Source organism: Cydia fagiglandana, chromosome 16 (genome assembly GCF_963556715.1).
Source record: "Cydia fagiglandana chromosome 16, ilCydFagi1.1, whole genome shotgun sequence".
NCBI classification, from domain to species: domain Eukaryota; kingdom Metazoa; phylum Arthropoda; class Insecta; order Lepidoptera; family Tortricidae; genus Cydia; species Cydia fagiglandana.
The window spans coordinates 4,737,794-4,761,917 of record NC_085947.1 but is presented as its reverse complement, the minus strand read 5'-3'; the positions used below and the strand labels follow the sequence as shown (position 1 = coordinate 4,761,917).

The window sequence follows — 24,124 nt, the reverse complement described above, 5'->3', positions numbered from 1 at the left end:
TCATATTCCAGAGGCCACAAACAACGCGATCGCTGCAGCATTATCAGCGCAGACCGGCGGGGAAGTAGCCATCGTCCTCCGACCACACGCCAAGGGAACCAGGAGGGCAGACTTACTGCACGTGAAAGGCGAGGACGATGATTCCGTCTCGCTTTATTACAACAGGAAGAGCCATAAGGGTGAGTGAGATGATTATTGACAATTTTATTTCATAATTATAGGGAAGTAGGTAAAGGTGAAGGAACTGCCGGCCTAGCCAAGGTTACAATCGCTATCGCTTCGACAACGAAAAGCATTATGTCTCTCTATCACTCTTCCATATTAGTGCGACAGTGACAGTTGCGTTTCGATCGCTACGGAGCGTAAGCGATCGGCATCTTGGCTACGCGGCCAGAATCATTATAACGATTCATGAATTTTATGACTAAGGTTGGTGTTCCACCTGTCAAATTTTTTGGTCCAATGTGCATTGTCCTTACTCTCTCACTAAGCAAAATGTGAGACGCAAATATAATACATAATGGACAGGTGGAATTCCACCCTAAGATTGATAGTGAGGTAACGACCAAACTCCAGTCTTTTGACTTTATGACTTAGCTGCTTACTTTGGAGCTGTCTCTACATGTAAAAAAAAAAAGCGGTCAAGTTCTCTCGCTCTTTATTAAGCGCTTACAATAGCTAGAGTTAAACCAAGAAAAGTTTGTAGAGATTTTGATAGCCCACGTAGTGCAAGTGTTATTTTAAACGTCAAATTCTTTGAAATTATGACGTATATTACACTTACTTGCACTGCTTGGTCTATCAAAATCGCTGCAGACTTTTCTTGGTCTAACTCTAATAGGGACAATGATAATATTGTTAGATATAAGGTACCTTATTTAATGAGATTACAAAGGGGAGGGATTAAACATCGTACTTGAAATTTCTACTGTCGATGAATCTTAATTGACGTTCTGATAGATAATATTTTTTATGTCATTTGATCGCAATATTTTCTTCATATTTCAGTTTCACTAGAGAGCCTTTACGGTGGTCACCTGAAGTCGGTGTCCTGGCTTCTAGGGTCAGACACCAAGAGCGTCCTGACTCTCGTAGTGTCTCCGAACCAAGTGAAGCTCCTGGTCGGCTGCAAACCTCTGCATCATCATGCGCTGCCAGGGAGATACGATCTGTTGACGCTGCTTGCAAATGACAAGTGCAGATTAGTGAGTATTATTTAATTCAGGTGGACTGATGGCCTGGTAAAGGTCGCAGGAGTCCACTGGATGCGGGTGGTGCAAGACCGGTCATTGTGGCACTCTTTGGGGGAGGCCTATGTCCAGAAGTGGACGTCCTCTGGATTTAGTCCTCCTGGGAATGTCCTCCTCCATGGTGATCGATAACCTGGAGTTATTAGTGGCTCAAAAACCAAGAGTATCATGACTATTGTATGACGTCATTTATCCTCAGATACTTTCAGACAAATAAAATACCAATTTTTTTTCATAGCCCGTAAGTATCCCGTGACGGGAGAATACCAATAAAATAAAAAAATAAGTAGAATAAATACCAATAAAATAAAATGTTTTAAAAGGTGGAGTCTCCTAATAGGTATAGAAAGACCACAGAAAGACTATTCGGATGTCACACATAGACAAGTCTTTAGGTACTCATCTGTTGCTTTATTCAGTTTCATCTGTGCGTTGTTTATATAGTCTTTGCAAGTTTTTCATCCACTTTATTCTATATCCACTCTGGTTTCCGAGAGCTTTAATTCTTCATTCTATTGTACATATACCTTTTAACATTTTAACAACTGTCCATTTCCATTTATAGTACCACGAAGAAAACGCCCCAGTAGAAATCTATGGCAACGAACGGGCAGCCCTCGACGCGCTCAACTGCAACCCCGACAACCCCCTAGTCAGTGTCGACAACTCCGACATGGTTGATGTGCGACACTTGGACGACATGTTGGGCGACGACTATCGGGCCAACTCCATCGACAATGGCGTGCTGCCCACCCCGGGCCCACCGAGGGGGGACATACCGTCTACTGATATTGATTGTGATGGTAAGAGATTTAGGTAGTTCAGTTAGATCAGACAATATGAATACAGACAATGTGTGCAAGTCGTTATCTTAGATAGGTATGGAAATGAAAACATTCTGCACTAATCCAAGTATGTTGGAAAAGAAAGACATTTAGTTTAAGTCGTATGGGGAGATCCACCGGACCAAGGTCTTTTAAATATCGTATTCATTATAGAGCAATGTACTGGGCACATTTTTCTAAGAGCCTATAGTCGCTCCAACCGGAAACAATTAAGGAATCGGGAGGCAAGACAACGTCAGGCAATAATTAGCTACATTAACAAATCAGCAATAGGTTTCGGCACTTAGTTCTGTACACATACCAATGATAAAATACACAAGTCTTTCGTCATCCTTACCCACTAATTAAAGTTCAGTTAAAGGACCATCCCGAATCGTATCTGACACAAATGTCTTCATTACCTTCATTGGCTACACTGAATAACCAATGCTATTTCGTCAGGCACATTCTGACCCAAGAGTTTAATCCATCCTAAAGTTAAATTTAAATTCCTAAACATTATCACGTTATTTTCAGACCGGGTGCTCCGTCAACTAGAACTCCTCTCCCAGACGATAAACAAGTTGCGCAACGAGATCGCAGACCAGAAGGGCACCATCGACAGCCTGAACCGACAGCTGCGGGAGTGCTGCCATCGCCAGCCCACACCGACGGTCGAGCGCTGCACAGACTCCTCCTGCTACCGCGGTTAATACTCCTTCATTGTCTTCATAAAGGATTTACTTCTTTCTTTCATAATGAAGAATATGAAAATGGTCATCCCCAAATTTAATGTCTGCAGTTTCAACTCCATCATAGTTTTCTAACATTTAGAGACCCACCAGGTTCTGTGCTACTGCCACCGCACATACATAAGTTAACGTAACCATCTGTGAACGTCATTGCCATCGTCAGCCCACACCGACGGTCGAGCGCTGCACAGACTCCTCCTGCTACCGCGGTTAATACTTCTTCATTGTCTTTATTAAGGATTTTCTTCCTTCTTTCACAATGAAGATGGTCATCGTTAAATTTTATGTCTGCAGTTTCAACTCCTGCTACCGCGGTTAATACTCCTTCATTGTCTTCATAAAGGATTTACTTTTTTCTTTCATAATGAAGAATATGAAAATGGTCATCCCCAAATTTAATGTCTGCAGTTTCAACTCCATCATAGTTTTCTAACATTTAGAGACCCACCAGGTTCTGTGCTACTGCCACCGCAGATACATAAGTTAACGTAACCATCTGTGAACGCCATTGCCATCGCCAGCCCATACTGACGGTCGAGACTCCTCCTGCTACCGCGGTTAATACTTCTTCATTGTCTTCATAAAGGATTTTCTTCCTTCTTTCACAATGAAGATGGTCATCCCCAAATTTAATGTCTGCAGTTTCAACTCCTGCTACCGCGGTTAATACTTCTTCATTGTCTTCATTAAGGATTTTCTTCTTTCTTTCATAATGAAGAATATGAAAATGGTCATCCCCAAATTTAATGTCTGCAGTTTCAACTACATCATAGTTTTCTAACATTTAGAGACCCACCTGGTTCTGTGCCACTGCCACCGCGCATAAGTTCACATAAACATCTCTTAACATCATTGTAGTCCCTTAAGCTTGCGTAAAAAATATGGTACTCTCAGTATTTAACGTTAATCAGTTCTTTCATGGTACAGTCGCCGTCAGATATATCGGAGCGGTCGAGGTGCTCACTAATATCTGAACACGCACTCTAACGCCTTGACAATAGAGGTGTGTTCAGATATTTGTGAGCACCTGGGCCGCTCTCATATATCTGATGGCGACTATACGTGGTGCAACAAGCTATGTGGTTAGATGAAGTTTAGACTCAGGTAGGTATTTATACGGGTGGAAAGGCACGACGATCCTTTCCGCAAAAGGGGGGTTGTTTAGCCTAAGCTCTATATTTTCTCCATAGAAACTATGTTAATATGGGCAACCGTTTCTAAATTATGGCCTTTTAAACATCCATGCAAAAAACTACTTTGTTGTAACCCTAACAGGTGACAGGGTCAATGAACTTACTTGTAAACAATTAGTATACGACAGGAAATTATGCTCATTTGTTGCCATCTAACCATTCTTCTGTCGGTCTGCTTACAACACGGTAAGAATCGTTGCAGGATTTTCGCTTTCTGTGGTTCCACTTGTTCAATACTTGAATTAAGTAATTATGTTATTCCTTAATATTAATAATACTAACCACAACATTGTTTACAACGACAGTTCAAATTGTGACATTGACAACCACTCAAAAGTACGCAATTGTCTTATAAATATCTCTGGTTTCCTTGACTGATAAAAAGGTTTTAGTTTCTTAACACGTTTCACAAAATTATTTTCGAATAATTGGAAACTATCTAAAATAATAAAAAATTACAAGTAGGTATGAAATCATTTATTTTAAGGACTTTGTTTATAACCATAAACATAATACTTACATTGGATACAATATTAAAACTAAAGTTAAACTAGAAATAAAATAAAAATACAAACTACAAAATATACTTACCTACAACAAACCAAACTATAAAAAGAACACCCCGAGTAGGTTGTGTTTGATGGATTAAAGAACTTGCAAAAATAAAATACTAAGAATAAATCAAGAATAAATATTTCTTAAATACCTAACTAACAAACCTTCTTGCGTGGTAGGAAATAGACAAGACGTCTGATGTTTGAAATTAAATTGTCATTGAACTTTATTTATCTAATGTGATAATGTCATATTCTGCAAATAAAAATGCCATGTAAGATGCTCGTGGTTATTTAAATCTGTGGGCTGTGTAAAAGATATGGTGTACCAAACGGAATGTGAAACTGCGGGCGAAATGAGACATTAAAGGCTAATTGCTGCTTTTGACAATCTGCGGAGGAAAAATTACGAAGAGCATACCTACACTATCGCATGGGCAATGTGCGCGGGCTCGGGTGCGGGCTATAAGACACCGTATGTAAAGAGAAGATAGAATTAAATATTGGCAAAAAGTAATTATCTAAGAAAGTAATAAAATTGTATGTAATATTTTTGCATTCATTTGATTTATTTGTCATTTATGCGTCATTCATAGATACATAGATCATTGCGATTCTGTCAACGATCGGAAAAAAGCGTAAAGACCCGAGCTTTCCCGACGGGGATCCTTAATCTAGCCGTCATGTGCACATGGTATAGGGTTATCACCACAGTTAAAAAGTAGAAAATTTGGTATTTTTATTTTTTATTCAATTAACGATTCTTACCATTACCATTCTGCTCTGTACCGCTTAAACGACCTAATACTTCCGGGAAGGATCGTCGTGCCTTTCCACCCTGTATAATAATGAGCTTAAAGTTTGAAACCAAATCATTATTTCACCAACTTGGAGATAGAATTGTGATGCTCTATTGTTTTTTTTATGTTTTTGAGGTATTGTGTTTGTGTGTTCATTAATTATCCACTGCCCACCAAGTGCGCAGAAAGAAGGACCAAAACTAACCTAAATATGTGTCCTAATATTGACCCGGTAGCGTTTGCTTAAAATAGTATCTGTCGAATCTGTTAAAGTAAAAAGGAAGATTAAAGAAAGTTAGGTATTAAAAATTTCAAAAAATCAACGAGGTCCGAGAAATTTCATTAAACGAGGGCTTCATTCCTACTATTCCTAGTAATCTTACCTAGAACTATATTTGTACTTAACTTTTTTATTTCTTGTATTAAGTAATGTTTGTGTTTCTTTAGTTTGCTTCTTTATTTCTTATTTCAAATTTATCTTCACGGTTACAGTCGGCTCACGAAAATGTTGAGCATTTTTGAGTAAAAACTTCAAAAATTACATGGAGTTCTTAAGCGGCCCACTGATTACCAGTTCGCCGGACGATATCAGCCTGTCAGTTGTTCGGAGCTGTCAAATTTTGCGTTTAACCAGGGGTGCGAAACTCCTGACTTCGGTCAAACTCGGCTCCGCTCGGCTCAGCATTGCTCCGGGCAATTATTAGGGTTGACATTGACACCACTTGACTTCCTTTTGCGTGCACGTACACAGATAAGATAATCACTTGATTTTTGACAACCCTCAATAGTCGAAAGGGATAGTGTCATATATTAGAAAGGGCCACCAAGATTCGACCCTGAACCGCTGTCAAACTGCGTTTTTGTAGGAAGTTTCCTTTCTGTACGGTAGTACATTAATTATTCTGTGGCTTAACTGACAAGCTGATATCTGATATCGTCCGGCGAACTGGTAATCAGTGGGCATCCTTAGTTCAAAATAACAATGTTCTCATTCCTGCTCCACATTTTATGAGCCCACTGTAAGTACAAAGGTAATCAAGCAACTTAATGTAATTGTGTGGGTGTTATTAAACAAATCGCTTATCACAACGCGTTTTATTTCACCTCAACAGAATCTGCCTACAGAGTTACTCGTACTTTTGCCCACGTAAAATTTATACGAATATGCGTGAAGTTGCTTGATTAGCCTGAGTTCATGAATATGTATGGTCACAAATAGTAGCCGGTAACTCCGTAGGCAAATTTGATTTTGTCCCTTTAAATTGCGACCTCAAATTGTTTTGGCCGCGCTTGATTGAGTGAGATGATAATTTACTCATGAAAGTTTTGGCAACTAAGATGTAGTATTTATTTGGCCATAGCCTCGTAAGGCCCAAGGTCCTATCTATAGTACTTATTCAGTTCAATGAAATTTTAATCATATTCGATTGGAACAGAGTTGCTTTTGCTTTGTTTCGTTCAGTTTTGAACAGCGCAAAATGAACTCTATCTCCTACATTGTAGGTTCAAATTTCTGTGGAAAATTTTGCATTTTTCATTTGTATGGCTGGGCCTTAGGAAGATATTAACAGCCGTGATTCACTACGACTCCATTATTTATTATAGAGTCTATGCGGAAAGAGAAGAGTCGTAAAATGTATTCCAATATATTCTACGACTCTTATTTTTCCGCGTTGACTCTAATCTATTTTTTTATGTAGACAAGAACAAAATTTTATTAATTATTTAAGGTGTCCCAGTGCCCAATAGATGACACCTTGACACCCTGCTACCTTTAGAGATACCCCCCACTAGCTAGTCTAGTCACCTCTATGGCTGCTGCTCGACCCAACGTTGGCGCAACTGTGCAGCGACGCCATTTTCCATAGCGCTCACTGTACACCGACGCTCAAAAGACGCTAGGTGGGGTTTAAAGTTGACATGTACCGGAACAGTGACGAGAACTCGGACCTCTACTTTAATGTATGAGGCCGGAATCGAACTGGCGCCTTCAGTTTTCCTTCCCTTCATTTTCAGATTTCCCAATAATATTTTTGATTTTCATACATTTGGTATGAAATAACGTGTGTAATGACGTGATATCGCCTCCGCGGTAGGTACTCAAAGAGTTAATAAAATAATTTAATTTGGTCCATTTTATGAACATGATTTTACGAGCAAAATGAGGCACTGTGCTGAAGTTATTATGTGACCATAAACTGCAAGCCGTACGTGAGAGTTCATCAGATATAGGTACCGTAAAACGGGGTGAGTAGGTTTCGCGGGGAGAGTTGGGTTGTGAATGGGGAGAGAAGGTTTGCTAGGTACTGCTACAAAAATAATGTATTGCAATTTAAAATGGGGCTATAGTAATACGCATAATAAAAAAAATCGATCCAACAATCTTCCAAATTCACCTTTGTATGAAAAACCCTCTCACCCCAAATACTAGGCACTACGGGGTGAGGTGGGTTTTCCTCTTTATCGTCAAAGTTATGAAACGGAACTACCCAAAATAAAATACAAACTATAATACAAACGTCCGAACTACTTATTATATACACCATTCAGTTTTCACATGTAAAAATAAAATTTTATCGAGGTTAGAAAGTCAAATTTCACCCCACTCACCCCATTTAACGGTATCTAAGGATTACACTTAGTTTACCTAGTTGGTAGGGGATAGAGACCCCAATTGGTTGGAAACAAAGGGACCCCCTTTTGGTTGATGAGTTTTTATTGCACGTTTAATAACAACAAAGATGAAGATCTCATATGAAAGCTCTCTCTCTCTATACTTCACGCATCGAATGATCGTCCCTATTTCAGTAAACATTTTTATGGAGTATCTGTCACATGAAATGTTTGTAGACATTTTTTGGAAGTTTAGAACATTCGTTTATTTAGCAAAATACGTTCCAAAATACCTACGGTAAAAACATATTTCATCAATTATTTTTTAAATTAAGCTCAACCAAAAGAGACTTGACAGAACCTTGTAAACCTAGACTTATATCGACCGGGATATGGACCGTGATAGTATTGTTTTTGTGAAACTAACCGTGATTACCATGAATCATTCAAAACTGTTCTTGATAGAACCGTCATATTAGGGACCATTAATAGAGGATAAGTCTTCGCATGCACCCTCTATATTATCTATAGTACTAAAAACCCTCCATTAACTTCATTCGAGTAATTACGAAAATGGAGTCTATCTATATGATGAGTGAACGGAACCACCCGACATCATGATGTATTTGAAATGACCCGAATACTCCTAACCTGTTTGAAGCCTTATTGATTTTACATGGCAGGAGTGGATTGCCGGAACACCGCCACAGGGATAGCTTGCGGGCCCTGCCCGCCCGGCACGGAGGGCGACGGGCGCCGCTGCCGACCCGTCACCTGCGACAGGCGACCGTGCAGTAATGGTAAGGAATACGCAGCACAAACGCACCTCGATCAACATACAACGCCTACAACACATACAACGCCTAAAGAAGAAGACCCTGCAAAATTTAAAATATCTGCTTTGCTGGTGTAGAATTAAAATCCTTGGAGCGATCTATTTAAATCTTACTTAAAATGTTGGTGAAAAAGAACGGGACGAAGTAAAAATATCCGTGTAAGGTCTTTGTGGAGGAGACCGTCTATCAGGTAAGACCATCTAATAGGTCATTCGCCGCTTTTAACTCTTGCGTGTGTACACATACACCAGTTAAAGAGGAAAAGGAGCAAAGCTTTTCTTTTCTGACTGTGATTGACCGAAGTAAGTCCCTATACAAATACGAGAGTTCTTGCTTTGTGGCGGTCTTCTCAACCAAAAATTTCGTACGCCAGTCTGCCCGGCTTACAAACGACTTCTTCAGTTAGCATGAATATGCTTTGGATGCTTTAGGTACTTCGTTTAAGAACCTTAGTATTCATTTATCCATGGATGGAAGGTTCAATTTGTATTTTAACTTTTCACTCATCACAAAAAAGTGAAACGCATAGTTTTGTAACCATTTTTAAATACTTTAGGTGAATATTGCACGGATACGGCGGAAGGATTCCGGTGCGCTAGATGCCCTGGCCGTCAGACCAGCGACGGACGAACTTGCCATACCGCCTGCAACCCCAACCCTTGCTTTGAAAGACGTAAGTCATTGATAGTGTATTAACCGATGATGAATACTGTATCGACACGGCGGAAGGTTCCCGGTGCGCTCGGTGCCCTGATCGTCAGACGAGCGACGGACGAACGTGCCACACGGCCTGCAACCCCAACCCTTGCTTTGAAAGACGTAAGTCATTGAGAGAGTATTAAGTATTAACCGATTGGATGAATATTGTATGGACACGGCGAAAGGTTTTCAAAACGCTAGGGGAAGGCCGTCGAACAATCAATAGACGAACTTTGTGACACCGCCTGCAGTTTCAATCCCTGCTTCGAGGACGTAAGTTTATCCATCTTATTAATTAGTGGAAGCACAGCTGTAAGTTTCAGTGTCAGTCCAGGCCAAAACCAAACTACTTACTATACTTCTGGCTGAAAAGATACCCAAATAATTAAAATAAATAATAATTAAAATATAATTATTTATTTTTCGAAACAAAACTAGGGAAATGTTCGTCCGCAAATACAAATTTTGCGAGCGCGACCTGAAATAAGCGTCAGATTCCTGCAGCCGACCTTTCTGTTGGATCGCCTTTCCTATGGGGTAAGACAGTGAAGCCGAGGGGGAGGTGCCTGCAGGTGATGGGCATCCCTGCGTTTCCTTAATTCCGTCCCAGGCGGTGTAATGTCTTACACCATAGATCGTCTGCAATAGACATAAAGGCCAATGAATGATTCATCATCATCATCATCATATCAGCCAGAGGACGTCTACTGGTGGACATAGGCCTTCTCCAAAGAGTGCTACAATGACCGGTTTTGCACCACCCGCATCCAGCGGACTCTCGCGACCTTAATGAATGATTGATTGATTTTGATATTTCTAGAAAACGATATTTACCTAAGTTTATACTTCTAGGTGTCCCTTGTCAAGACTTGCCCGACGGCGGATACCGCTGCGGCCCATGTCCGCCCGGTTACCATGGCAACGGCGTGCAGTGCTACAGGAGGTCGTGTTCGCAGATCAAGTGTTTTGAAGGTTAGTGCATTGTCAGTTGCTGAGGATATAGGAGATTCATCATTATAATATCAACTGAAATAATCATTGCTGGATAAATGTTTCTTAGGTTGTTCATGAAGACAAGTCAAAGGCCAAGTCAAGGCCAGTGGGCAGTGGTGCTCGACGCGGTCCCAGTACATGTCATATTGAAACTTAAGTCATTGTTAATAGAGGTGACAGCAGGGTGTCATCTATTGGGCATTAGCATGTCGTGCACTAGTATCACCACCTTACGTCCTTTATTGAAGTAAAAAGGGGTAATAACGGAAAGTCAATTCGAGAATCATACTTTAGAGCTCATTAGACAAGAGTTATTTAGTCGGGTCTTACCAAAATATGTAGAAAATTACATATAAATACTTAAGAAATCAGCTAGCGATATTGTTATCACTTCTATTTAAGTGGAATTTATAATGCTCAGTTACCATTTGATTATTATAACTAGAAATTTTTTGAGGCAAGGTGAAATTAAACCATTTGACAAGCTTATCTCATTGCATCAACATACTTTGTTATAGGAGTCCAATGCCAAGAAACCACCGCCGGCCCCCGTTGCGACGCCTGCCCTGGCGGTTACGACGGAGACGGCCAACGCTGCGAGCACGTCTGCGACACACGGAGACCGTGCGGCGAGAGGCGGTGCAGCCCTCTTAGAGAGAGCCCATTCTACGAGTGCGAGAGCTGCAGCAGGGGGTATGAGTGGAATGGTAAGTCATGACTAGAGATGAGTGATGTTGTGGCAACTGCTCTGGCAACGTAGACGGCCAGCGCTGCGAGCACGCGATATAGGGAGACCGTGCAGTGACAGACGGTGCAGCTCTCTTACAGAGAGCCCGTTCTATGAGTGCGAGAGCTGCAGCAGAGGATATGAATGGACTACTTATGAATGGACTACATTTCCACTATGTCATGATTTGAAATGAGTGAATGGGCTTAACCACAAACCGAACATTTTAAAACTATTGCAACCCTTGCTGTTCGAAGTGTGGTTACTGAATTTTTAATGCAGACGACTGTAATAATAGTTAATAATAACGCGTTTCGAAGATATCTTCAAAAGACGTAAATGCACAGGAGACGCATTTATGGTTGACCTTATTCAAAAATATTTTCCAATGTTTATAAAAATGTACTTCTTTACAGATGACAGCCAGCGGTGCGAGAACCTCTGCGACACAAGGAGACCATGTGGCGAGAGACGGTGCAGCCCTCTTAGAGAGAGCCCGTTCTACGAGTGCGAGAGCTGCAGCAGGGGGTATGAGTGGAATGGTACGTAATTGATCACCAACACCATCTGATATCCCATCTAGATTGTAACGTCGATGATAAATTAGTTTGCATTGACATATATCTAAGGACTGGCTTTACGAGAACTAAAAATGGTACTAGTTTAGCGGTGTCACTAACGAATTGGAGCCAATCGTGCAGTCTAACGCCAATCGCGCGCGTGATGCGAACTCATCAACCAATCGCGCGCGTGATGCGAATTCATCAATCAATCGCGTTGTAGCGGTGTCACATCATCGCTGTACTGGTCCCATTCATGCCTCATTCTTATTGCCCGTAAGGCCGTCCTTAGATATCTACGTCAATGTTATGATGAAAATTTGAGATGACCAGCTGTGCAAAAAAAGATCGTCCGCGTTGCGAGTATGAAAACAGCAGTGGAAATTAAATGATTAAGTTATCGATGACAATAAATTCTTTCCTACTGTTCTGTGGTTCTACCTATAACTGCTCAGCTCTGGTACGTACTTAATCGTGTGTTGAATAATCATAATGTTTCCTTTTATCCTCCCAGGCCACTCCTGCGTCGACATGGACGAATGCGATTTGATCCGCCCCTGTGACGAACTAGTCTCCTGTCGCAACTTCGACGGTGGCTTCGAATGCGGCCCGTGCCCGTACGGGTACACCGGCAGCCAGGGCTGGAGGGGCGCGGGCGACGAGCGCAGGAATGAACGCTGCGAGGATATCGACGAGTGCGCGGAGGGACGGTCGAATTGTCAGAGGGGGAGGCTGTGTGTTAATACGCCGGTAACGATAAATTCTTCTTGAATGAATGCTAATGCTAAAGAAAATTTAACATTCGAATTAAAGATAGTATCTTCAAAAACTACATCAGTTAAGATAATAAGGCTCGGGAGATGGTTGTAGGAATTTCGGAAGGTTTAACCGTCAGTGGACGACTTTTTATCAATACGTTGGCCGGTCTACAATTTATAGGCCTCGTGCATGAACTATAGGGGGCAGCATATGAGCTGGCATTTTTGGCGCGAGGCGTAAAAGTGTCGTTTATGCTTCCCATGTAGCCCACAAGATGGCAGAACCCACTATGCACAAGGAAACGTACCGACGAGAACAGTAGAAGGTAGTACTTGCTTTGGCAATGTGCAGTTGTGCACATATTATGTTTCCGATTCTGGCCACAAGATAGCAGATCCTCCAACGCGTAATTTGTCTTACCGTTTTCCGTTATTCCACGTAGACATAAATTAATATAATGTACCAGTACCTGCCAGTACATTAACATTGTCTTGTATTCTAGGGTTCGTTCACATGCGTGCCATGCGGTGGGAACTACTACGTGAACACAAGCAGCTCGTGCTACGACTCTGATTACCTCATCCAGCGCTGCGACGTCAACTATTGTCGGCAGTTCAACGCTGTTTGCGGCTACGGGCAGAAGTGTGTGTGCGCCGTAAGTACCTGCAGTTGTGATTGTTTTGAAAACACGTAGAGGTGACTTCATACTGGGGCAAGTTGAAGGCAAGCGCGCTAGAGGAAGAGCCCCTGCAAGATGATCGGATTCCATTAGACAAGTATGTGGTTCCATGCAGAGGGCAGTCCACGTGGCCCTTGTTCGCGATAAATGGAGGTACATAGTTGTTGGTCAAGATCCTCAGTTATGACGGAACGACGAAGAAGAAGATAGGTGACTTAGGCAAGAAGACTGTCAGGTTGAAGTGGGACTGACTCGTCGCGTCTGCCGCAAGCATCCGAATAGGTGGGCTAGCGCGGACAGGGCAGGCCCAGATGAAGATTACGGCATTACTTTGACGCCTTCCGTAGCAGCTGGCCGGAAAAAGTGCAACAACGGGAGTCATGTAGATCTAGGGGAAAGGCTTTTGCCCAGTGGAATACTGTGACAATATCTAGAGTTCTAGTTTTTATTTTCAGATGGGTTACACTGGCAACGGAACCGTCTGCGGACGGGATTCAGATCTGGACGGTTATCCAGATCAACAACTCCACTGCCCGGAGGCTCGTTGCAAAGCTGACAACTGTCCGCACGTTGCCAACTCGGGACAAGAGGATGCGGATGGAGACGGCTTAGGAGACTCGTGCGACCCTGACGCGGACGGTGATGGCATTAATAATAATCCTGTAAGTTTCTGCGTAATGCTGTATTCTTATTTGCTTATTTGAACATTTTATTCACCATCTTCATATAATCTACTGAATCTTAGCAAATACCATGCGGTACTTATGTTCAAAGGTTTCCCCAAAGAAAAGAGCCACCAGAGGCCTCAGAAGTTGTGCTCCTTGGAGGTGTTAGTATCTGACGAAATAGGGTCCCAAGAAGCATACTTGGCCCTAGGCAGTGGCTTTTTCGTGCATTAAGTTTTACTGTTCTTCTGTTTGTGTAAACTAGTGCTTGCCTTTTGCGTCAGTGTATTTTGTGAAAAAATTAATATATCCTAAAATTTTACCTATTTTCCTCTTAGGATAACTGTTGGCTCAAATACAATCCGGACCAAATGAATCGTGACGAAGACCGGAGCGATCAGTTTGGTGACGCCTGTGACAACTGTCCGCGACTGTATAATCCAGACCAGGAAGACACAGATCGCGATGGACTTGGAGATCTATGTGACCCTGACATTGATAACGATGGTAAGATTAGCATAAGGTTGCATTAGTTTCCTTGTATTTATTTTAGTTATTCAGTTAACTCATGACTCTTGAGCGAATGGGAGGTGATCGGGCGGTAAAAGTAAAAAGAGCGTTTGAGGGAAAACCGATAGGACGCCGCCCGGTCGGTCGACCTAGGTATCGATGGGCGGATGTGGTGGACGCTGATCTGCGCGAGCTTCGGGTTGAGAACTGGTGAGAAACGGCACAGGACCGGGATCAGTGGCGAGCAGTCGTGTTGGAGGCCAAGACACACTGCGCCAGAGGAGTAAGTAAGTAAGTTAATTCATGAGTAGGTAATGTTGTGCTGTCTTCACTCTTCCAGCCCGAAGACAAAATAGATCAGAAATATATCACTAATTCGTGCACTGGCACTCGATAACTTGCAATCATCCATTACGACCCATTAAAAGATGATTCACGATAGACCGGGCCGTGTCCGGAGCTCACTTTTCTATGACATGACAGGCGATCACGTGATGCTTTCCATAGAAAACGATGCGCCGGAAGCTCCGGCCCGGACACGGCCCGGCCTAACGTGAGTCATCCTTAATAGTATGATTATACTGCATTAGCTGAAGCCATGCACTTCATGGCTCTAAGAAACGTAATCCTCTTAGATTGGTCACAATTTGAAAATTTGTTGGTTGCTTGATACTTCCAGAGTATATAAAACAAAGGTACCTAATAAACTTACTTACTTTTTGTATAATTCAGGTATCGCCAACCAAATTGACAACTGCCCTAAGAAGTACAACCCTCTCCAAGAAGATATGGATCAGGATCAAATTGGAGATGTTTGCGACAACTGCCCCCGTGTCCGGAACCCTTCTCAAGACGACTCTGACAAGGATGGCGTCGGCGACTCTTGCGACAGCGATGTCGACAGGGACTTGTGAGTATTATATAAATGGACTTGTCTTCAACGCACAATGGTCTTCAAGAAGACAATAAATTATGGTGAGAACTGCTCTCTATGAAGTCATGGATCAGAACCCAGCTGGAGATATTTGGGATAACTGCCCCAGTGTCCGGAACCCTTCTCAAGACGACTCTGACAAGGATGGCGTCGGCGACTCTTGCGACAGCGACGTTGATAGAGACTTGTGAGTATTATATAAATGGACTTGTCCTGAAGGCACAATCGTATTCAGGATGACAAAAAGATGGTGAGAAATACTCTCTATGAAGTCATGGATCAGAACCCAGTTGGAGATGTTTGCGATAACTACTTCCGTGTCAGAAACCCGTCCCAAGACGATTCTGACAAGGATGGCGTCGGCGATTCTTGCGACAGCGACGTTGATATAGACTTGTGAGTATTGTCTTGATTCCCTGCATCAAGAGGATCCTAAGGATACCTATAAATGGACTGCTGTAATTGCTATAACGGTTCCAAATTTTAGCTATCTATGTCAAACGGCTTCTGAGAAAATCGCATTTAACCGATTCGCAAGACCGATGAGATCCCCTGTTCTCTTTTGTCCCTAGTGACGGCGTGCAAGACGGTTTAGACAACTGTCCGAACCTACCGAACAGCGACCAGCAGGACAACGACAACGACGGCAAGGGCAACGCTTGCGATGACGACGACGACAATGACGGCATAAGGGACATCGACGACAACTGCCCGCTGATCGCTAATAGGGACCAAATAGATAGCAACGGTAAGACAAATTATGTAGCTAAAAAAATTATGGAAAATAGTATCACCATCTTCCTCGCGTTGTCCCAGCAGTATGCCACGGTTCATGGGGGCCTGAAGTCCGCTTGGCAACTAATCCCCAGAATTGGCTACTAGGTAGTCCCAGGAATTGACGTAGTTTTTACGAAAGCGACTGCTATCTGACCTTCCACCCCTACTTGAGCTACTGGAATTAGAAGTACTCTTGTGGATATGGTATTTGTGGTGTGGTATGGTATTTGATTTCTAATTAATGCGTACTTATTTAGAGTCAAAATGTTTAATAAGATAGGTAAATTTGACGAAGCGTGTCCACGTACGCGTGGGTGTGTTGTAGAAATAAATAACCATATTTATTTATGTTCCTTTAAGGTAACGGAGTTGGTGACAAATGTGAAAACGACTTCGACGGAGACAACGTTGTCAACGAGAAGGACAACTGTCCCAACAATTCCCAGATATACCGTACCGACTTCAGGTATACATTAATTACATACCTACTCAGGTCGTATTTTATGAAGGCTAAATAACCTGTAATCTCTGACTGCTTCTTCTTAGAGTTGCCTACGCTTTTTACATTATTATTTTTAAATAGAGGTTTTCCTGACCATTTTCATTTTGGTTATTAACTTTTGCGGACAAATGCACGGTTTTAAAACACCGTGGCTTACACCTCTCTCAACTTAGCTACCAAAGCTTTCCTGATTGCAGCAAATATTGCTACCGTATCCTTCATATTCAATTTTGCGCTAAGGGTAGGAGGGGTGGGAGCTAAGGGTGGTATCCCATCTGTCCAATATCTTTGTCCAAATGTGTATTGCGTCTCACATAATTTTACAGACACGGAGTACAGTTTCTTTACTGTACTAGTACCAGTAGGTACCCATTTCCAATCGTACAACATACCAAACTAACAAAAGGACACGACCATTTTACTTTTATAGATATTTTTTTACATAGAACTTTTAATCTACTTTGGATTGTGCAGACCAACAAAAATCACTCAATTTTCAGACAATTCTTCCACGTCCGCCTGGACCCTGAAGGGGAGTCCCAACAGGACCCCAACTGGGAGCTCAGGGCCGAAGGTGCCGAAATCATCCAGACTCTAAATTCTGACCCGGGGCTGGCAGTCGGTTATGAAAGATTTGGAGGGGTGGATTTCGAAGGCACCCTGTTTGTGGACACACAGATAGACGATGACTACGTTGGATTTATCTTTGGGTATGTTGTAATTTTGTCTGTGATATTAATTTAGAATTCTCAACAACAACTCTTCATTAGAGACCCCACACTAGCGTTTCCCCAGCGTCAGCGTCTAATGAACTCTATGGCTGCTGCTCGATGCATTGTTGGCACAACTACGTAGCGGCGCCCTTTTCCATAGCGGCCTAGATGCCGACGCTCAAAAATATGCTAGTGTGGGGTAGCTCTTACTTTGTAGCTCTTTGAGACTGGAACTGGTGATTTTTTTATGAGGGTTGAGTCTTCTTCTCAAAAAATTTACGACTCCAGTTTCAGAAATAATGAATTTTTACTAAAGCTGCACGGATATGATGGTCTTTCTTGTTTACGTGATAGCTTGATAAAACGGTATCCGTCACTTTCTATCTCGCTGTGTTAAAAAGTGACAGTTATTTTATCACGTGGAAAAACGTGGATAAAGCCATCCATAATACGCTGGCTGGTCATGTGGTCATTGCTTTTATAATGATGTCTGAATGATATTGTTTGTCCAAATTGATCAAATCCATCGTTCTCCTGTGATGTTATCGACTTGGTTCTCGCAGTTCTCCCGAACATTGTCAACCCAAATAATAATGCTTAAATCTTCATGTTTCCAGTTACCAGAACAATAAACGCTTCTACGTAGTAATGTGGAAGAGAAAGACCCAAACGTATTGGCAGACGTCGCCGTTCCGCGCGGTCGCCGAGCCCGGCATCCAACTCAAACTGGTCAACTCCAAGACCGGCCCTGGAAGAATCCTGAGGAACGCGCTTTGGAATACTGAGTCTACTCCGGACCAGGTAATAATGGCTTTTGATCCTCGCTAGCACATGATATCTCGTGGCGAGATATACTACCTCTCTTAATTAACATAGAAAAAGACGGGTAGTCTATCTCGCCGCGAGATACTGTCGCGCCAATCATGTGCTAGGACGACAAACGTCACATGAAATACAGATATTGACGCATGGAATGGTCGCTATCGCTATACCGTAATAGGGTAAAATATGTTAACTCTTTGGGTTTTCCCCATCATTTTCTCTACCTCTGCGATGATCTTCCTTGCTCTGAAGAGGTATCTAACGTTTCAGTAAACAAAAATAAATTTCAAATTATACTCAACTATACAACAACTTTTTAGGTGGAGCTGCTATGGAAAGACTCACGCAACAAAGGCTGGGAGGAGAAGACTGCTTACCGCTGGAGAGTGATCCACCGACCCAAGATCGGTCTGATCCGCCTCAAGATATACGAGCAGGATCAACTGGTGGCCGACTCTGGGAACGTCTACGATCTCACGCTGAAGGGAGGCAGGCTTGGAGTGTTCTGTTTCTCGCAGGAGATGATTATCTGGTCGGACCTCGTCTATAGATGTAATGGTGAGTCTTTCTTTCTCCTTGTATACAACTGTGAGTTGTATTCTCAGATTGTAGTTCAGATGGGTTATTCAGATTCTCTGAGAATATGTCTGCGGTTGCGTCTTATTGCTACGACTCTTTGGCATCTTCTCTCTTCTACTCTCTTCATACATTTTTTATTGTGTCGCGGCAATTAGACCGCAGACATGTTTTTTGAGAATGACCGAGGTCCACTTTCCGTCTTTAACTCTATGTTTTCGTAAGGTCTTCGACATCCTTATTTATGAGTAGGTATCATGAATTGTTACCATTACTACTGTTGAAATTTCCTATGGTGTAGAGTCAATTTTTTTTCGCGTTTACGGTGTTGGTCCTATAGTAAAAGTTGCTCAGTATATATGACCTAAACATTAATGGGTCTCTTTCTTTGCCTTACCACTTGTCAAGCCAACCACCAACCAGTCTATTCGCATTAGCCTAGCTAGGATAGGTATACCAGCAAGTTAAATTGGTGACTGACATTGGAAATGTAGATAATCTGACACTGAGGACAGGCAAGTTTGGAATTTTATGTTTTCTGCAGATGATTATTTGGCCTGACTTCTTGTACATATGTATTGTGTATTTATATTGTACATAAATAGTGTTAGTTGGCGACACTAAAGGCAGCTTGTAGTTGGCATCTGCTGCTGAAAGGAGAATAGCATGCGATGCATCGATGTAACTTTGGAAATCTCAGAGTAAGCAAAATTGCTATAAAAAATTATTCGATTATTGATCTCCCGTTGATGCGGGAAAAAAATTGAGTTTTCGAATACGTACAATGTCAAAATTTGACATTAACACATTCACTGCCCCCGACGCACATGTGCGTCCACCTTTATACAAGTTTATTCCTATAGGCCACGCGCCCTGGGCCCAGTTTTATAAAGTTACAAGTTACAGGTTACAAGAGTACAGGCTACAGGCACCTGTAATGCACTGTGTACGGCTACAGGTGTTTTATAAATACACATAGATAATTACAGTTGTAAAGCACCACGGTCAATCTCGATTACATGTGAAATTTACAGGTGCGAAGGACATCACTATTTAAAAAAATGTCTGTCATAGAATTCATAGATACTCTGTGAATTCTACTAAATGCTGTGTTATTGTTTGCTGTTAAGTATTGGAAAAATGGCCAGAAATGAAGGAGAAATCGAGTGGTTGAGAGCGGTGTTTGGTGCCAAGGATATACTTTTCGGGCCGTTTTCAGATTCAGATTAAGTTAGATTTAATGAAATATTTACCTAATAAGTAAATAAGTACTGTTTCACATTACAATGTATCGTTTCGGTAGTGGCTCAAAGATAAGTACGCTGTGTATCGAAAATTATGAATAGTACACTTTACCATAATGTGAATGCACTATACTTAAATAAAGAGACGAATGCTAATAAATCAACGACAAATATCGGCACCAATCCCTTTCCGTTTCCTAGTAGATAAAATAAAACGAATCATCAATAAAATCAATATCAAACATATTGTCACTTCATTTCCTATTTACTATATATTTCAGATACATTAACAAAAACTGATAAGGTCAGTGCATGGAAAAGTATGCATGCCCTGGCGCAATCTTTGGCGTTAGTGCCTAACAATAAAGAGTACAGTTTAAAATCTCTCAGAAAACGAATAACTTTAATTAAACTTAAGAATTACGAGCAAAAGAGCGAATCAGACACACTACAAGTAGCTGCTGTTGTGCTGTTACAGGACTCAAGACGTATGTCAGTTTTTGTTACAAGTTTACCAATCTACACTTGTAATTTACAATATTTTTATAAAACGCTTGTTCGATTATGAGTTTAAAACTATTAATCTCCCATATTTTCTTCTATGGTTGAGCTACAGGCACTTAATTGTACCTGTAACCTGTAAAATTGTAACACGGTACTTTTATAAAACGCAAATTGTAAAAAACGGAGGAAGTGTTGCCAGTAAACGCCTGTAAACTTGTAACTTGTAACTTTATAAAACTGGGCCCTGGCATTGAATGCGTAAAGTAGCAATCCACAATTAGGTGACAATCAAACCAAACCGAACCACCCCGAGTTCAGAGCCATTATAAACTGTAGGTAGTTGGTAGCAGATAGTAGTAATAAAACAAAGTTGATTTTGGTTTGATTATTTTTTCAATTAATGAGGTAAGGTTGTACCAAATGATATTACCCACAGTTGATCGAATCAACATTTGATAGAATCAACTTCAAGTGTTGATATGACGCGGACGCGAAATCTGACAGTTGTACAATGTACATGTCCAATTTAGACATTTACAATTTCTGTGTCTCTTTCGTATCTCATACTAATTTCTGTTGTATTTTGTTACAGATAAAATACCAACAAATATAGTATCGGAGTTGCCTCAAAGACTTCACGAGAAATTCGAGGTAGATCACGACTTTGTATATCTGTAAATAAAACATGTTATATTAAGATATGTCGACTAGTTCTGTACGGACATGATGGTCGTTTTTGTGTACGTGACAGCGTGATAAAACGGTGTCCGCCACTTTCTATCCCGCGGAGTTAAAAAGTGACAGTTATTTTATCACGTGGATAAAGCGATCCGTAATACGGCTACTGATGTAATTTGTTACAGTACTCGTAATGTTTAAACTCGTTACAAATTAGAAATCATGTTTCTCTCTTGACGCTGTTTAAATAGTATTGTAATAGACTGATTCGACATTGAATCACACTGAGAAATTAGATTTTTTTTAAGTACTTACTGTAAATGGAGACTAAAATGCTATATACAGCGATTTTGAGACGCTCACTTTTTACGTGTACAATTAAGGTGACAGTCCATTTCTAACGACAGCTGCATTACTGTTCATTTTACTATGGAAATTGACAATAACAGCGACGCGTTCAGTACTAATAACTAGTGCAGCTGCGGTTAGAAATTGAATCACGAATCTACCAAAAATATAAAATTTTGTAATGCGTTCAGATGAATCTTGAAAACTAAACCTAACATTATAGGTACTTTTTATACCTTTATCCAGCGTTATCTTACTTGTAAAAGGAAATATAGAAGACCCCGGCCATTCTTCTCAGTAACTCTACTCCTGAGTATGTTATTTTAACCTTTTAACCGCCAGCAATTTTTGATCGAGCGTGTTCGTGTCGCCACCGACAGTAATTGTACCACGCAGAGTAAGGTTGACATAGTTACGGGAGTTATAAATGTGCTGTAAAAACCAAATCAGATCTTTGTCTTATTTATCAGACTGTGGCGAAAAGAACTGGATATGTAATGTCTTATATATCAGACTCTGGCGGTTAAAGGGTTAAAGACTATCCGTGTTGGTAAGGATAGGTAACATACTTAGTTACATTTAAGTATTGTAAGTACAGAATATATTTGTGTTCATTAATAAGAATTGTAATTAACTTTGCATAGTGTAAGTTGAATAGATTAATACATATATATTTTTATATGCCTTTTTGTTTTCTTCTAATACTAGAGATAGATATCCTAGCTTCGGTTAGGTATACGACCGTCTCGTTTTTGAAATGAGAATATACCCAATGGAATGTAGTATGATACAAATCTCACCGCAATCTCAACCTCCTCACCTCCATATTTAAAAAGCACCTAAAAAGATAATTATGTAATATACACAACTGAACCCCTAGTAATAAGGTTCCGTCACACAGGCGCGTTTTCCGGGGCGTGAGCGTTGTATAGGTTAAAGCGGCGCGCCCCGCTCACGCCCCGCCCGGAAAACGCGCCTGTGTGACGAAGCCTTTACTTTCATTCGATAGCATAGCGTGACGTACGTACGCGTTTGCGTTAAGTCTCTTGCACTTGACCTATAAAACACACAGAACCAAGCAACACACAAAACTAGCAACCACCACAGAAGCAAGCGTGCAGTTTTTATCAGGCTCTTTAATTGTTAATAATTATTGAATTATCTAATGTAGCATGGTCAATACATATAATTTACTTCAAATTGTTACCGCTAAAAGTGCCGGATTTGGAACCACAAGCTTACTTCTGCCAGGTTCTTTCTAATGCTAAAAAAAACGGACTATATTTGTAAATAATGTCTTTACCAAGATTAAGGTTGTGATACTAGTGCTCGACGTGCTAATGTCCAATAGATGACACCCTGCTGTCACCTCTATTGACAATGACTTAAGTTTCAAGATGACATGTACTGGGACCGCGTCGAGCACCAGTACCACCACCGTAATCCCGCTATGATCGTAAGGTTTAACGTATAAATGACATTTTCTCAAACATACAATGAAATATTGATGTTATGTTCCTTATAATAGGCTGCGAAGTATGACGTTTCAGGTGCGGCTAGGACAAAAGGTCGTTAATGGAATTTCATACACATCTTGCAGGCCTAGGCCGGCAAAGTCCTCTTTTTTAATTTTCATTTCACAGATATTTGTGACACAGCATCGTGGCATTCATCCATTAAAAAAAACTAGAGGCAGTATTTGCTTTATGGTTCGTAATGACACTGCCACTACGCCTATAAAAAAAAAACAAAAAACAATGTTTGCTATAATTTGCAGTTTTATTTGTATAAAATCAACATCAACTTAATAAATAATACATTCTATAATTTTATAATTTTAAATTATAAATTTAACTACACATATAAAAACATTTAAAATATTTCATCTAAACGTTAGCGGTAAAAAGGTCTACTCAAACACGCGTAGTTATATTTTTTAAATTGTTATGGAGGTAAAGTTGAAAAATATTCATTCTGTTTTATTGGATTTATGGTGCGTTGTTGATTTTTTGACTTTAATATGAGTTCCGACGAAATAATGAAATTAATTGTAATCGTAGGTTTTGGAATTGGCAGCTTAAGCAGAATTGATTTTAAATAACTTGCTGCCTCTGCCGCCAAGTCAAAGACGAAGTATGTATATGGTTGCTTATGGCAATTTTATTATTTGAGAAACTAAGAAAAATGGCTTACAGTTTATTAGAAACAGTTTGTGGCACATTTTAAATGAATGTAATTACAAATTCGTCAACACTGTGGAAATTATACTTATTTACTCCATGCATAAAGCAACGATGTATGTGAAACATGATATCAACATGAAAGACTATGTAAACTTATGTGACGAAAACGACAGTCAGACGGATACAAGGCGAAAAAATCAAAGATACATGAAAATATACGGGTAGTAATAAGTTTTTGGCAAAAATTTCATTTTTGTTACAAGCTTTTATCGCTGACTGTACTTTTCTTACGACAGACAACTAATACTCATCGAGACAATCCTAAAAATCCCTAACGCAATTAGGTTGCGTTGTTTCATCACAGAGTTCCTATGGCCACCTCCTGTCTCCATCATCAGATCAGTTCGAAAGTACCATATTATTGTATTG

At 40.8% G+C, this 24,124-nt stretch overlaps 1 protein-coding gene across 1 annotated transcript in view; it reads left to right on the top strand.

Annotated features, from left to right (window-relative positions):
* Positions 1-24,124, top strand: part of LOC134671753 (cartilage oligomeric matrix protein-like) — a 229,006-nt gene that overhangs the window by 15,013 nt on the left and 189,869 nt on the right. Inside the window, exons 2-12 of the mRNA XM_063529574.1 lie at positions 12-179; positions 1,009-1,205; positions 1,816-2,053; positions 2,612-2,782; positions 8,670-8,786; positions 9,379-9,495; positions 10,374-10,493; positions 11,033-11,221; positions 11,658-11,783; positions 12,316-12,551; positions 13,063-13,215. Coding sequence (XP_063385644.1) covers positions 12-179; positions 1,009-1,205; positions 1,816-2,053; positions 2,612-2,782; positions 8,670-8,786; positions 9,379-9,495; positions 10,374-10,493; positions 11,033-11,221; positions 11,658-11,783; positions 12,316-12,551; positions 13,063-13,215 — 1,832 coding nt within the window. The remainder of the gene's footprint in view (positions 1-11; positions 180-1,008; positions 1,206-1,815; positions 2,054-2,611; positions 2,783-8,669; positions 8,787-9,378; positions 9,496-10,373; positions 10,494-11,032; positions 11,222-11,657; positions 11,784-12,315; positions 12,552-13,062; positions 13,216-24,124) is intronic.